The sequence below is a fragment of the Orycteropus afer genome, unplaced genomic scaffold, assembly GCF_000298275.1.
Source record: "Orycteropus afer afer isolate SDZICR_OR568_19922 unplaced genomic scaffold, OryAfe1.0 scaffold00007, whole genome shotgun sequence".
Classification (NCBI taxonomy): domain Eukaryota; kingdom Metazoa; phylum Chordata; class Mammalia; order Tubulidentata; family Orycteropodidae; genus Orycteropus; species Orycteropus afer.
The window spans coordinates 19498673-19512155 of NW_006921594.1; the positions used below are offsets into that span (position 1 = coordinate 19498673).

General features: G+C 40.2%; 1 protein-coding gene across 1 annotated transcript in view; it reads right to left on the minus strand.

Moving 5' to 3' along the window:
• MAGI2 (membrane associated guanylate kinase, WW and PDZ domain containing 2) overlaps nt 1–13483 on the minus strand; it is a 1828989-nt gene that overhangs the window by 134315 nt on the left and 1681191 nt on the right. Inside the window, exons 17-19 of the mRNA XM_007945217.1 lie at nt 9462–9647; nt 6959–7133; nt 110–329 (exon numbers count right to left, since the gene is read on the minus strand). Of these exons, the coding sequence (XP_007943408.1) occupies nt 110–329; nt 6959–7133; nt 9462–9647 (581 nt within the window). The remainder of the gene's footprint in view (nt 1–109; nt 330–6958; nt 7134–9461; nt 9648–13483) is intronic.

Below are 13483 nucleotides of genomic sequence, written 5' to 3' on the forward strand. Positions count from 1 at the left end.
TGATAACAGCAGGCCTAAGAGTAAACTTTGGCTCTCCAGCCCAAAAGAGTGCTCTTTCCTCTGCCTCCTGCTTGGTCATGGGCCCGCCATGGTCTTGGGACTGAGGTACCTGGGGCTGCCTGTAGTCTGACAGAGGGTACTGCCTCGTGTCGGGGGAGTGCTGCCTGTAGTCCAGCAGTGGGGGCTGCCTGTAGTCCAAAGGCGGGGGCTGCTGGTAGTCCCCACCGGGGGGCTGCCTGTAGTCCAGTGGGGGTTGCCTGTAGTCTGTGAACGGAGGCTGTCGGATGTCTGGTTTCACATCTTGCCTGGCTTTTACTTCTGACCTGTAACTAAATAAACGGAGACGGAGTTCGCTTTGCAGTCTTAGCATTTCTAAGGAGACTAGAATGATTGCTTGACCTCTCATGAGAGCCACTTCTCTTGGTGGTCCTTTTGCATATTCAGGATTATAAGGTTAAGTAAATATTATTTAAAAATCATTGACAAGTGCCATATTGTATGTTTTTTTCATTTTACTGCTTAAGAAATCAAGGTAAAAATGATAATTCAACCAGAACTTTGTGGAAAGAGACTCATGGACATCTTACTTTGACTTTGGCTATTTAAAAACAGTATAGCCACAGCAAACCTAGGGGAGTAAATCATCCCCCCCCCCAAAAAAAATAGGTTTCTGAGGCAGTATCTCTATGGCAGATTGCCCAGTCTTCCTTCCAAGGAGTGACTGGTGGGTTTGAACCCCCACCCTTCTGGTTAGCAGTCATATGCCTTAGGCACTACATCACCAGAGCTTCCACTAACATCCCCAAAATATCAGTCAGCTCTAACACCAGTAAACCAACTCTGTTAGAGTCTTATTTTTTCTCTCTCTCTCTCTCCCACAAGTACACACCCTCTGGAATCATCCATAACAGATCATCCATAACATCATGAAAACATGGTTGAAGTGATCTCTGCTTTACAAATACATAATTGAGGACTATTTAATCTGCTAAGTTAAATCTTTTCGAATACCTCACAGAGGTTAAAGGAGTGATAACAAGGTATAATCATCAACTACAAATCAAGTAGAAAGTCATTGGGTCACTGGGAAAAGCAGAAATACATTACTCAAGGTTTAAATACTAGACAATAGCTATTAATATTACGATCAGATAGTAAGATGGCCATAAGATGGAGGGGAAGGCAAAAGTGTTTATGTCCAACATTTGCTCTGTGTTTGTTTCTAGATTTAATTACTAATAAAATAAATACAGAGAGCAGAACCAGGAGTTTAGTGCTGTTTTGTGAATCCAAATTGCTCTAAGCTGAGGGAGGTTCCCAGTTCCAAAGGGGACTAAAATAGTCAATATCAATGATTATGGGATCTTTAATAGAGAAAATGAAAAAAAAAATTATGATTGGTATAGAAAAAAAAAACAAAAAAACAAAAAACCCAAACTCACTGCTGTCAAGTTGGTTCTGACTCATAGCCACCCCTCCTTGGGTTTCTGAGGTGGTGTCACTACGGAAGTAGATTGTCCAACCTTCCTACTGAGGAGTGGCTGGTGGGTTTGAACCCCACCCTTCTGGTTAGCAGTAAATGCCTTAGGCACTATATGCTACCAGAGCTCCTCCCAATTGGTATAGAGCCCACTTAATTTTGTAGTTCATTGCTTACTGCCATGGCAACAGTCTATAATGAGCTACTCAGGGATGTAAGTAGATATAAAAAAATACATTCTATATAATAATTTCATCAAAAATTACTATGGTAGATATGAAGAACTGAGAAAATACTTGTTGCTGTTGTTGTTATGTGCCCTCAAGTCGGACCTGACTCATAGTGACCCCTCCTTGGGTGTTCGAGGAGGTATCACTATGGAAGTAGATTGCCCAACCTTGCTTCCGAGGAGTGGCTGGTAGGTTTGAACTGCCAGCCTTCTGGTTAGTAGTCAAGTGCCTTAGGCACTACGCTACCAGAGAAAAGCTAAAAGGTGTAAAGAAAACAGGTTTAAAGTCAGTAGAACTTTTACCTTTAAGAGAAGATGGTTCCTTTACCAGCTTTTGTTCTCATTGATGCTGATTATTATTAAATATTTCAAAAGGCACCTGAACAATTGCTGTGAGTGTAATCTAATCTTGGTGAGAATACACTGAAAATTCACAGCAATGGATGTGTTTATTTGGAGTTCCTGGAAAGGCGTTAGTAACGTAATTATTTTAATCAACCTTTGAGTAGGTCCCATGTGTTATTTCACCCTTCAGAAGTGAGACATTCCTTTTGTGAGTTGCATAATTCAGACTTGACCTGATACCTCAGCAAGTTGTCCACTCACCTACTGACAGCGTACACGCTGAGAACAGAATTATTCAAAATGTGCTTTGAATAAGATGCTTAACTATGCATGTGTATGGGTTTAACAAAAGGAATCAAACTGGGTGATACTTGTCTGTGTGTGTTGGTTCTTTTCTGGAAATAGCTTGTTTGATGGTTTAGATGTCACATCGTTTGAAGTTATAGCACAGACAGTTTGTTTTCATTATCTGCATGGTATCAGTATGAAATATCCCTTATGTATTTCATTTCCATCTTGATAAGTCATGAGGTACAGCAAAAAAAGGTGAAATATAAGAGTTTCCCCAAAGATTAAGCACATAACTAGACATGGGCACAGTCATTCTTGGAACAGCTGTCATCCAGGCCCACCTTCAAGCACTCAAACTTCATTATACACCAGTGTCTTGTATCAGGATTTTAAGTTGAACTGCACATAGAAGAATACTTTAATAAGGAAAATAAGTTTAATATTTTATGAATGTCACTTACTTTTAAGTGAGTGATACAGTGGCTAGGCTTTCAATTTTTGAAACATTTTATTTAAGGAATACTCGGGATTCTTTAAAGAAAAAAAGTCTATTACATTTTCATAAAGATCTTTTGTTTATGAAAGAAAGTCATCCATCAATTGTAGCCTTCATAGCAATTAATGCCATTGTTACAGAAACTTTAGAGATGCTAAAACCAGATTGTTAATGATAAATTCTAGTAGATTTTAAAAAGATATGAAAAAAATTCCAGAACTAGGAGATGTTGCCCATGTGGGATTATATATCATGTGGGCACTTTAAGAATCCTTGATCACCTAGGGTTCCACGTCTGTGAAAGACTTCAATTCCCAGTGCTCTTCCACTGATCTTGCTATTTTGAAAAGCAGTCACTCGTGATGGAGGAATATCTACCCTTTGCTGGGGAAGGTGAACTTTGCTGTTTATACTTAGTTTTACATAGTGGCTGTTTTGTTCTTTTCAACAAATGCTTCTTCTTGATTAGTGTTTTGTTTATGTTCATATGAAAAGTATTTTCTGTTCTTTGAGCACATAGAAAGGATGCTAAGGGACAGAGAAATGGGTACAAAAGTGCAGGGTATTAGTAGGAAGCCAATCCAAGATTAAATAAGCCAGGGTAAAATATTCACTCATTTTAATTCACAAAGTAGAAATTTACAAGCAGATCATCATTTGATTTTATCCCAGTCTAAGATGGGAACTGGCTTAATTTGTTTTGTAGGTGGGTACTCCTTGTGTAAATGACTAGTGGGAAATTTGTAGTGTGTGCTTGGCATATAGGGGGTCTTAGAGACATCTCTAGCCTGAGCTAGAAAAAGGCAAAGAGTTTTCCCTTTGATATCTAGGCTACCTTTAAAGGCAGTTAGAAACATGATTCTATAATATTATTGAATTTTATTCATATGCAAATTATCTACCCACCACCATCAACATATGCATTTTATCCATATGCAAATGGTACCCACTTATCCAGTTAAGCCAGGGAACCCAAGTGCCAGTAAAACCAAAAACCAAACTCACTGCCATCTAGTCGATTCCAATTCATTGGGTTTCCAAGGCTATAAATCTTTATGGAAATAGATTGCCCCATCTTTCTTCCACAGAGCAGCTGGTGGGTTTGAACCACTGACCTTCTGCTTAGCAGCCAAATGTGAGTAAAATCCTTAGAATTAGAGTAGATGCTTTCCAAGCTTTTAATATCATTGAAGAAAAACTTCTAAGAAGTTTTCTAAGAAATTTACAAAAATTTGGATCAGCTTGATATTTTATTTCTGTTGTTGTTGCTGTTATGTGCTGTCGAGTTGGACCCGACTCATAGGGACCCCTCCTTGGGTTTCTGAGGCAGTATCACTACGGAAGTAGATTGCCCCATCTTCCTGCCAAAGAGTGGCTGGTGGGTTTGAAGCACCAGCCTTCTGGTTAGCAGTCAAGTGCCTTAACCACTATGCTACCAGAGCTCCCATTTTATTTCTAGAATTAGAAAATATTTTATTTGGTGGTCAGGATGAAAAGAAAAATCCACTAAACATTTGCTTTTGTGATGGGGCTAGATGTCCCAGCTGTGAATTAGTAGCAGATGGGACATGATTGTGGCCTCATTCAACTTGTTTTCCCTGTTGAACTGATATCCCAGGGATGAGCTGAACCACCCCAATGCTAGAAGCAAGAATCTATGTCTAGGGGAGTCTGACTCTGGAAAGATGAGGCTGGAATTGTGGCTAGGAAGTTAATCAACAGTGGCAGAGCCAAGAAGAAATGTCTGAAACTGGCTCAGGGACTTCTGAGGCACGCAGGTCCTTTCTCTTAAGTCTAATATGAGTCCTAGGAAAGCCAGTGCAATCTGTCGAAATAACACATGATGAAAGCTCACACATTGGGGGCTTATTACTGAGGCACCTAGGACTTACTCTTCTTACAGCTTGTCAAGTTCTTACCTCTGCATCATTCGCTTTGTGGGGCTCAGTCTCTTCTCTTCCCAGGCATATATTAAAAACATAAACAGCTGAGGACAATAGACATTTACTATTCTATGAAAGCAATGGGGAAATCAAAGTAGAACAAGGCTTTATGGAAATAACACCTGTGGCACAGGGAAAATATTTGCTTTGCCACAATGTGAGTGATGGGCCCGGAGACTTCTGGTAATCAAAAAGGGCCTCACTTCATCTCCACCAACATGGGAGGCAGGAGATGGGAAGCAGATGTTTAGAAAAGATTAGAATCATGGGAAAGACCAGTGGGAAGGTTTTGTATTCAGAGATATTCCCATGGATTGTTGGCTGTTTTTCTTCAGCCAAAAAGGGAAAAAATAACATGGGAACATGTCTTTGTTTCTGTCTTTAATAGCTCAATCTAACCCAGGTTGCCTGTTACACACAACCACAATAAAAAGACAGTGTAGTTTTTGTATGCCATCCTTTTTTTCTGGAAGTTCAAGGTGCCTTATTCACATTATCCTTCATTCCAACCTTGAACCCTATGTGCGGGATGGAAGGACTTCATTAGATCAAAGGTTGGGGGATAGGAGGAGTCCCTGGCTGTGGCGAATGGTTGACCTGCTTGGCTACTAATCAAAAGATCGGAGATTTGAGTCCACTGGTGGGGTAGTGCCTAAGGCATTTGACTGCTAACCAGAAGTCTGGCGGTTCAAACCAGCGGCCACTCTTGGGAAGGAAGATGGGGCAATCTACTTCCGTACAGATACCACCTTGGAAACCCAAGGAGGGGTCACTATGAGTTGGATCCACTCATCAATGGCAGTGATTTTTTTTTTTTTTTTTGTAGAGGCACCTTGGAAGAAGAACCTTATGATCTACTTCTGAGAAAGCAGCCACTATACACATTATGGAGTGCAGTTTTACTTTCCCACACACACAGAGTTGCCATGAGTGAGGATTGACTTGATGACTACTAGCAGTTAGGGGGATGCCAAGAGTATCACTAGCCCAAACAGTACAAATACTAACATTTATTCATTCACACCTACACATTCTTTAACATTTCCTCCTCTCCCTACTGTCATCATTCCCTGAGCCACTATTTTCATGGCTCACTAGACAATGGGAACAGTCTACTAACTGCTTTACTTGAGTTCTTTCTCAGCAGCCTCCAGTCTGTTTTCTACAGGGCTGCTCAAGAGATTATTCTGAAAATCAAATCCAGTGTCATCAGTCCTCTGCTTAAAACCCTTCAACGACTTCCCACTACAGTCATGCGTTGCTCAATGTCAAACATATGTTCTATGAAATAGGATGTTATGTGATTTGGATATTGTGTGAACACCTGTGTCTGCAGGGCACCAGGCTCCTGGGTGCACGAGACAGATGCTGCTGTGTGGTATGGGGCCTTGGCAGCTCCCACTGTGGAAGCCTCAGGTGAATGCCTGGCTGGCTTCACAGCCCTGAGGTCATGGTGGGGAGGCTCCTGGTGCAGGCTGGGGGAGGAAGGGAACAATCTGAGAGGCTGGTGCCCCCATCCTGGGTTGGGCCCTGTGATGACCTTGGGTGCTCAGGAGCAAGACTGGGCACCCAGCAATAGGGGTGCCTGTTCATGTGGGTGGAGGATGGCAGGGCAAGCTTGCTGCTAAGTTGTGCTGTGGGTATCCCCCAGAGGTGCATCCTGGACCGTGGATGTATATGAGCTCAGACGTTTCCCGAAAGGATGTTATGCAGCACATGACTGTATACTTAAGATGAAAATGAAAATCTTTTACATGCCTACAAGGCCCTTTTGAGCTGGGCTCTCCTATCCTCACTGGATTCATCTCAAACCTTGGTCCTGCCTCAGCCTACATTGGTCTTATTGCATCTTTCTTCTTGCTGAAAGACTTCTGTATATGCTATTTACTCGACCTGGGATCTCTTCAATATGCTCTTTTGCTTGTTATCTTCAACTCATCCTCAATCACTTGTAATTTCTTCAGGAAAGGCTCTCAATGTAAAGGTCAGACATTGAGTTGTATTCCCTAGGAAAACTACACACATAATGCACACAATCTTGAAATCACACAAATGCACATGGAAATTTCTACTTTAGGAGACTCTCTCCCTGCCTGCATCCTGCCCTGTACCCAATTCCCCCTCTCCCTGTCTCCTTTGCCTCGCAGAATCAGAAAATGTAAAGGAAATGTTACCTATTTTCATGTCCTTGCAGCTGAAGTGGCTGAGGAGGAGCTGGCTGGGTGACAGGGCTGTTGGGGGTGGCTGGGCTCGGCTGGGCCAGAGGACTCTGCTGGGCCGAAGGGCTGTGCTGCTGGGCCATGGGGCTCTGCTTCTCGGAGCTGGGCGCTGAGGCGGGGCTGCTGAGTTCTGTGATGGGGAACAACAGTGGCAAATACGGTCAGGCTGCATTTGAGAAAGGGCAAGAGGTGCTAACTCTTTACCTCCTCAGTAACTCACGGCTTTGATTATTTCCGTTTCTGTTAGGTTTTAAGACAGCAGGTTAAACTTATCAAGTTCCAATACCAGTCCTGGAATAAGCATTCTTTCGTTAATTAGAACTGTTGCTGAACAAGGTTACGAACAGAATCTTTTGCCATTTTGTCAGAAGAAAAGTTTAAACCAGGGATGGGAGGGGAGGGAAGGGGAGGGAACACTGCACAGAAAACAACAACAACAACAAAAAACATTGCCCCATATCACGTTAGTTTTGTGTATTTCACCGTACATAAATTATATTTTAATAAAATGTATTAAAAAGAAAGAATAGTTTTTTTGAAAAAACCTGTTAAAACCATAAAAAAAAAATTCACAGTTGTAAGCTCTAAAACAGTCTTTTTCCAGTTCTGCTTGTTGAGAAAAAATGTGTTAGCCACTATTTTTTGGTTGTAATGAGATGTCTTACCTATATTCCAAAGTTTGGGAATGAACCATAGTGAAAGTAAATGCTTTTTGCAATCTTTTTTCCACTCCCTTGTCAGTCTTATTGCATAATAACCCTCTGTACCCCACAGTTCTCCAGAAAGAACACAGGGCGCAGGGAGGTCTGTAACAGTCCTTTGTTAAAACTGCTTCTTGACTTTTCTTGTCACACATCAAAATTTTTCAGCTGAAACCATCTCTACATTTTGGAAAAAAGGTCAGGAAAGATACATTTCAGATTGGGAAAACTGAGATGCATGTTTGATTTTAGTGAGTAATTTTGTATACAGTTAATTTCCATTGACTATTTTATACACATCGGTATCTGCAGATTACAGGTTTAAAAAAAGTAGTTATTTTCTTTCTCTCTGTTTATTTTGGTTGGGTGATAAGAGATGAACTCTATTAGTGTTTCTTTGTACACAACACTCCCGCATAATTTCCTCACAAGCCCAAATCCTTTAATTTCTCCTTCATTTGTACCAGGATTTCTCAATCTTGGCACTATTAACATTTTGTGCTGGATAATTTTCATGTTGTTGTTGTGGGAGGCTGTCCTCTGCATTATAGGATGTTTAGCAACACCCCTGACCTCCCACCACTAACTGCCAGTAGCACCCTCCCAGAGCTGTGACACTCCAAAATGTTTTCAAACATTGCCACATGTCCCCTGTTGCTTTTGTTGTGTGCTAGCAAGTTGATTCCGACTCATAGCAACCCTATAGGACAGAGTAGAATTGCCACGGAAGGTTTCCCAGACTGAAATCTTTACAAGAGCATGCCGCCAGGTCTTTTTGTCTGTGGAGTGGCAGGTGGGTTCGAAATGCCGACCTTTTGGTTAGCAGCCAAGAGGTTAACCATTGTGCCATCAGAACTCCACTGGTTGAGACCCACTGTTTTGTATTTGTAGTCAGATGGCTGTTTAACCATGTGGTGCCTGCATGCCAGATAGCCCTCAGATGGAATCAGGAGGCTGAGAAAAACACAGGGCACCAAGTTGAGGGAGCCCATCACTTTCTGTGTGGGATATCATCATCCATCCAACCAATAAGCTCCAGGAACTGAACTCTTAAATCTCATCAGTGAATCAGCAGCTAGAAACTAGTTCTAAATCCAGCTGTGCTGGAAATGGAGAATTTATGGGGAGTTGGTACTCAGGCCTCTGCAGCCCCTTAAGAGAAGACTGTGAGTTCTTATGTGCACCACTCTTCAAACCTCAGGGTGGAGTCCTTGTACAGAGGATTTCAAAAGGCGAAGTGTGAATTTTAAATTCTTGTTAGACACACATTTTCTAAATGAGTTCTCTCTATATCACAAAACTTCCTCAAGCTTTTCAAAATCAACCTGACTTTGAAGAATCCTCCAGAGCTTAACCTTTAACACAAATAAGTTGACTCCCCTCCCAGCCATTTGTAACTCTATCATCTATGTTGAATGGATTCTGGCTTAATATACCATAAAAACAGTACCCCTGAGACCACAGAGAATGATTGAATAGCTCAGTGTCTGGGGATTCACAATATTTAGCCTGTAATGTCATAAAGTTTGATTTCTGAATGAAATTGGTACTGAGTAAACAAGGTATGGGTTTTAACTGAGTATAAAGTTTTTGTAAAAGTAGAAGTAACAATAAAGCCCTGAGACTTGGACACACGACTGAAGTCAGCCAGGTACGCACTAGGGCCCTGGCAGGCAGCCTGTGCACATCTGGTGGGTGAGTGGGTGCACGGGTGCGTGTGTTGGCCACCACTCTGCTAGGCTGGCTCAGGCACTCACCCTCCTGAGGAATGATGCGAAGGGTGACACTAAGGCCTGCGTCCTTGATGAGCTTCACGATGTCTGCATGAGGCATGTTGATGATAGACTGGCCGTTCACCGCTAATATCCGGTCTCCCACCTTTAGTTTGGCACAGCGATCAGCAGGACTGCCATCAATGATGCGTCCAATTTTATGGGGCACAGCTGAAAAACCCCGACAGAAATAGGTATCAGGGATGTTATCAGTAACTGTTCTATTTTAATTGAGTTCCTTATTCACATTGTTCATGATTCTATTTTATTTTGAGTCCCAGTCCCCAAAGGAAACAATGTCAGAAATTCTTCTCTCATCAGCGTATTTGCCTTTTGAAGTCACAGTCAGTCATTTCTCTCAATGTGGTCCTGTGCATACTACTGAGATGTGAGTTTTGAAATTCAAGTCCTTTGCCATGATAGGCTAATTTCATATACATAGAACTGAGGTTCTCAAACTTTGGGCTGCATCAGAATCACTCTATGATTAGAAGCACAGCTCTCTGGGCCTTACCCCAGACCTTCTGGATCAGAATGTCCAGGCAGGAGACCATCCTTTCATATTTTTAAGCAGTTCCTCAAGAGATTGCAAAATGTTTGGATGCTTGAGAAGCACAGACATAGGACACTGTGCCCAAAGTGCTCAGACTCAGGAGACAATCATACAGTCTTTAAAAATGTAATCAATTTCAGTATTATTTCCATGTGTTATATGTGTGTGCAAGTTATTTACATGGCTTTCTATTTGCAAAAAAAATTGTAGATCTGATTATCTTTTGAAACTTTAGTAATGAAGAAATTATCAGGCCTTTCAAAAACCAATCAGAAGTTTCACCAGGGTTTGATGGGAAATTAAGACTGGTGTGAAACAGAACTGTAATTTATCAACTGAGATGGTGTCACCTGGAATCCAAATATAGTAGTCAATCCGAAGTTAGTCTCTGTCCTTAACCATAAAATAATAACCAGTTACCATCTAGTCAATTCCAACTCTTGGTATCTCTGTTTATAGGGAGAAATAGTAATGTAATGTGTTCTTATTCTAGACAAGGAGTGAACAAATTCTGGCTTGCAGGCCATATCCATTATACAGTCTATAGTAGCATATAAAGTTTTATTGTAACACAACCATACTCATTCATTTATGCATTGTCTATGGCTGTGTTTTCACTACAAAAGCAGAGTTAAATAACTTCTACAGAGACCACATGACCAAAAAAGCCTAAAATATTTACTACCTGGACTTTTTCAGAGAAAATTTGCCAATTCCTGTTCAAGACTAATGTTTTTTATTCAAAGATGAAAACAAGACTCATATAGTCTTTTTTGTTTATCCTTTCTTTGCAGAAGTTTTTAATATTTTTTAAAATATTGAGTAAAACAATGTAAAATAAATTTGAAAAAAAAATGTCAGGAATTTAATTTCTACTCTTTTCTATTCTACTGAAAACAGGAAATGAAAACATTTATGTTGTGACAGGGAGCAGCCAGCTTGTGCAGAAGTTATGATCGACTTCCCACTCTCCTAAACTTTAAAGGATGCTGTGGTTTTTAAATCATCTTTACTCTGATTTAATCTGTTAAACGTGCTGAGATCTGGCTAATATCTGATACATAATGTATGTAATTAAAGCTAAGGTGCTATCAATGATAAGATAAATAAAACAAAAAATCAACTTCTACCAATTAAATAATGACACTCCATTTGTTTGTAAAATGCACCCCAATTTTTGACATGTTAAAATCTAAAAGAATGTGTATTAGAATAGATGAAACATGGTATATGTTTCTTTAAAACAATGAAAATTTATTTTCTTTATTATTATTTCTTATTTATATACATGGGAAGAGACAAACACATAGGTATATAGATTTTTCTAGCAGGTTCACTTCTATTCAATGTAGATGTTGAGTGCATACCTAGATAAGTATTTCAGAGATGAGATACCAATAGTATCCAAGGTCTCTGCCCTCAAGAATTTACAATCTGGAAAATTCTTCAAATCCTTTTCTTTCTCCCTCACACCAGTGAGCCTCAGCCAGAAAATCACCTGTCAATGACTCTGCCTTGGTCTCTCTATGAGAAGCCAGGTGCTGCTTCAATCTGCATAAAGGGCCAGACATGAACCGCCATTCATATGCTCCAGGGGTGTCTGTTTCTTGAATGTATCTTGTGCATTAAAGGCTGAACATCAGCTAATAACTAAGGTAAGGAAGAGCAGTAAATTAATGAACTGATACCTTGTTCACTCTTCTCTTGTGAAAGGTCATAGATGCATTTGAAAATACTGGGTAAGCCTGTGTCTTTGATGTGAAACTCATCAAGTTGGACATTCAACACATTTTTATTTACCACAAACATGAGTGGCTTTAATCAAATAAAAAGACCTTACTTAGAGCAGCCTAACAATTGACTTGAGTTTAGGACCATATACTTCCCAAGTAAAATGTAAATAAGAATACATTCATTTAATAATGTAGTAAGAATACATTCATTTGTTGATTTGAAAAATGTTGTAGGTATTACAAGGTTCTTGGTCTTTAACCATAATCAGGGTAAACTTTCTTGGTTTTGTCCCCTCTCATACTGGAATGGTCAATAAATCATTTGGTCACGTGACCATAATATTTATTTATGATCTATCCTGTGACATTTGGAGAGTTACCTAACTTCTTTTAGTTTCTGTTTATCCACAGTAAGAGATAATAATATCATTCACCTCACAGGGTGGTTATCGAGAATTAAAAGAGTTCTCATATGTAAAATGACTACAACAGTGCCTGACTTTAAGAAGTCATCTGTAAGTATTAATTATCATTTTTTTATGATTATCTTTTTAATACTTCTGATATCACTGTGTGTGTGTGTGTGTGTGCTTGTGTGCAGGTATAGTGAGCACCAGTTTGGATTGTTTGTGCATGCAGTAAACTTGTAACACTGCTAAAAGGCAAGAACATCTTGCTTATCACAGGCAGGCAAAGAGCAGTTTCCCTAAAGTACCATCCCAGGAAAACTGCTTCCTTTAGCAGAGATGTGTTTAGAGGGATGAGATGGACACCAGATGAGGCTAGAGACCCATTTTGTCTGTCTCTGCTTTCAGAAAAAGATATTGCATGTCTCGGGAGGAAAATAACAACTTGTAAATTTTATTATCCAAAGGGAAAGCTGCATATTACAGATCTCTAAATTATCCACATTGAGCCTTCTACATACACACACTTAGTCTCATGTTGATTGCAAGTTATTAACAATATCTTTTCTACTTCTTATTGAATACTTATATGAGGTTAAGTACTGTGCTAAGTTATACACACACACACACACACACAGATACTCTAATAAGGAGCTCTGGTAGCATAATGCCTAAGGCACTTGACTGCTAACCAGAAGGCTGACGGTTCAAACCCACCAGCCACTCCTCGGAAGGAATTGGGGCAATCTACTTCCATAGTGATACTGCCTCGGAAACCCAAGGAGAGGTCGCTATGAGTCAGGTCCGACTTGATGGCACATAACAACAACAACAACAAATCTTTAATAAATCATATGAGGTACCTGATGTAATTGCAAGGTTACAGTTGAGGAAACTGAAGTATAAGGTGATTAGTAATTTGTTCAAGGTTACATAGGCCAAGCAGGGCTTAGAATCCCAGTCTGTCAGATGCCTTTGCTCTTAACCACCATACCACACTGCTTCTCTTGATTTTACTGTCTCTTTTCTTTAGTAAATCACTTGCACTGGTATTTTTATTTATTGAGTGCAGTCTGCTTCTAAGCAAGAAATAGAAATACTTCTCAGTGGCCCTGGTCCAGGGGAAAGGGGAAGTCAGGACCTTTCCTTGAAGTGACAGCTGTCTTTTGACAGGCAAGATATGAGAAGAGAGGAAGGGGGTGAGAGAAAAATTGGACAAGACCTCAGATCCCTTTCAGTTAGGACTTCACATTATAGCATCATCTCTTTGAAGTCATTTCTTGGATATTAGAAATGCTAACATTTGAAATGAAA